General features: G+C 44.8%; 1 protein-coding gene across 1 annotated transcript in view; it reads left to right on the top strand.

Annotated features, from left to right (window-relative positions):
• The window catches only part of Edaradd (EDAR associated death domain), a 42,572-nt gene that overhangs the window by 33,531 nt on the left and 6,060 nt on the right, over window positions 1-2,981 (top strand). Inside the window, exon 5 of the mRNA XM_005365422.2 lies at window positions 2,414-2,459. Within this exon, the coding sequence (XP_005365479.1) occupies window positions 2,414-2,459 (46 nt within the window). The remainder of the gene's footprint in view (window positions 1-2,413; window positions 2,460-2,981) is intronic.

Below are 2,981 nucleotides of genomic sequence, written 5' to 3'. Positions count from 1 at the left end.
GGCTGGGATTCATTGTCCCTGTGGTGGGTGGAAAGCTAGTCTTGGGATTAACAGACACATATACACTGCAGAGGGCTGGGATTCATTGTCCCTGTAGTGGGTGGAAAGCTAGTTTTGGGATTAACAGACATATATACACTGCAGAGGGCTGGAATTTGTGAGTTCAGGGCAAGAAAAAAGGCTTCTTAGAGGATTAATCAAAACAGCAAATGCTTAAAATATACTAAACAGTGACCCTGCCGTTGTTCTAAGACAGTGTGTTGTTTAAATCCCACCTTTGTCTTGAGTTTGTAATCCTCCTGCCTCTGCCTCCTGAGGGCTGGGATTACAGGTATGTGTACTGTGTCTGGCCAAGTTAGCACTTCTTTACAAACAAAATTCAGACACCTGGTAATTAAAAGCCACCTTCATGTACATGTACATGGGAGATCATGGCAGGTGATATCTGCCTGGAGCGACAAAGTTCCTTGCTCGAAGGTGACCGTACTGAAGGCCATTGTCATCCTAAGACAACATGACCTTGGTAGTAGACACAGAATCCCAGTCGCACAGGCAGGGCACTGTCTACTCGTCCACGGCTTGCCATTACTTTTTCATATTTGGTTTTAGCTTCTTTGCAATAAAACTTAAAAGACATTCATAGAGAGGCTTGGGAGATGGTTGAGTGCTGGCTGCACTTGCAGAGGACTGGGTTTTTTTTCTTTTTTTTTGGTTTTTTCGAGACAGGGTTTCTCTGTGGTTTTGGAGCCTGTCCTAGAACTAGCTCTTGTAGACCAGGCTGGTCTCGAACTCACAGAGATCCACCTGCCTCTGCCTCCCGAGTGCTGGGATTAAAGGCGTGCGCCACCACCGCCCGGTAGGACTGGGGTTTAATTCTCCACACCCACGTGGTGGTTTATAACCACCTGTCACACCATTTCCATGGGATTCCTTGCCATCTTCCAGCCTCTGCAGGCACCAGGCACACATGCGGTGCACAGACATACATGCACACAAAACACACATAGAAATGAACTTTAAAAAATCCATAGGGAAGGTAAAGAATTGTGGCCTGGAGTGGGTGCTGGGGAAGAGCAAGCACTGAATCTGAGTTCAGATCCCTACACCCACATGAAAGGTGGGTGTGGCTGATACCTCTGTAACCTTGACCCTGGCTGGGGCAGAGTATAGAGACAGGCAAACTCCTGGAGTTCACTGATAAGCCAGTCTGGTTAGACATAAGAGACACCACCTCCTATAACGAGATCTGGTGCCCTCTTCTGACCCGCAAGGCATACATGTGGGCAGAATACTGCATACATAATAAATAAATAAATCTAAAAAGAAAGAAAGAAAGGAAGAAAGAAAGAAAGAAAGAAAGAAAGAAAGAAAGAAAGAAAGAAAGAAAGAAAGAGAGAAAGAAAGAAAGAAAGAAAGAAAGATATAGAAGGATGGTGGGAGACACCAACAACAAACCCTGGCTTCCATACGCATGTGCAAACACATCACACAACACACACATTTTAGCCTAGACTGGCAGGCCTAATTTAAGACAGAAAACAAAACTGCTGTGAGATAATGCTCTTGTACCCTGTAAAGATTTGTCACTTGTATTGGTTTGATAAAACACTGATTGGCCAGTAGCCAGGTATGAAGTATAGGCAGGGCGACCAGACTAGGAGAATTCTGGGAAGAGCAAAGACAGAGACAAAGTCACCAGCTAGATGCAGAGGAAGCAAGATGAAAATTCTGCACTGATAAAAGGTACCAAGCCATGTGGCTAAACATAGATAAGAATTATGGGTTAAGCCGGGTGGTGGTGGCGCACGCCTTTAATCCCAGCACTCGGGAGGCAGAGGCAGGCGGATCTCTGTGAGTTCGAGACCAGCCTGGTCTACAGAGCTAGTTCCAGGACAGGCTCCAAAGCCACAGCGAAACCCTGTCTCGAAAAACCAAAAGAAAAAAAAAAAGAATTATGGGTTAATTTAAGTTGTAAGAGCTAGTTATTAATAAGCCTGAGCTAATAGGCCAACCAGTTTATAATTAATGTAGGCCTCTGTATGTTTCTTTGGGATTGAACGACTGTGGGACTTGGCAGAACAACAACTTCTGCTTACACAAAATAAGCATTATTAGAAGCTGTTTTAATAATAGGGATAAAATAAAATAGGAGCCTTGGTTACATGCCCCCATGGTTATATGCCTTCAGACATTTGAGATAGGACCCTGTCCTGCTTCACCTTTGTCCATTGTCTCCTGGAGCAGTTGCATCCTGGACTTGCTCCACATTCTTGTAGCTCACCATCACTGAGGACCATCTCTGAGCATCAGTCAGGCCCTCATACTTAGTTGGTAGAAATTTAACTAACAAGGAAGGTTGACATTGCCATTTTCTTGTGGCCGTGATTTTAATGAAAGTTGATCTTTGTTTTAGGAAGAAGAAAACGACTTTCCAGACAGCACTGGAGATCCCCTTTCAGGTAAAGGATGGCCTAAGGTTCCTGGGCATCGGGAGAGTTATGCAGTGAATATGGGTATCATTGACTTGTGTTATGTGTGTGGCTTTACAACTATCTGACAATCAGCAGTTAGCATTCATCCATGTTGATTATAATTGTGTGCATGTGCGCATGCATGTGTGTGTGCATGCGTATGCACATGCTTGTGTGTATTTGTGTGTGTGTGTGTGTACCTCAGTTTTTGAGACAAACTTCACCAGGCCCTCTCAGGCTCTGATAAGACTGAGCTAGCTGGCCAGGGATTCCTCCCTCCACCTTCCTAGCACGGGGACCACAGATGCATGTTACTACCCCTGGCTTCTTTATGTAGGTTCTGAGGACCAAACTCGGATACTTGGACTTGCATAGCAAGCGCTTTGCTGAATGAGCTATCTTTCCAGTTCCAACCGTACCTTACTGAATGATCTATCTCTCCAGCCCAAACTGTACCTTACTGAATGATCTATCTCTCCAGCCCAAACTGTACCTTACTGAATGATCTAT

This window comes from Microtus ochrogaster, unplaced genomic scaffold, assembly GCF_000317375.1.
Source record: "Microtus ochrogaster isolate Prairie Vole_2 unplaced genomic scaffold, MicOch1.0 UNK2, whole genome shotgun sequence".
Taxonomy (NCBI): Eukaryota; Metazoa; Chordata; class Mammalia; order Rodentia; family Cricetidae; genus Microtus; species Microtus ochrogaster.
Note: the sequence above shows the minus strand (reverse complement) of the source record. Positions and strands in the feature narration are given on the sequence as shown.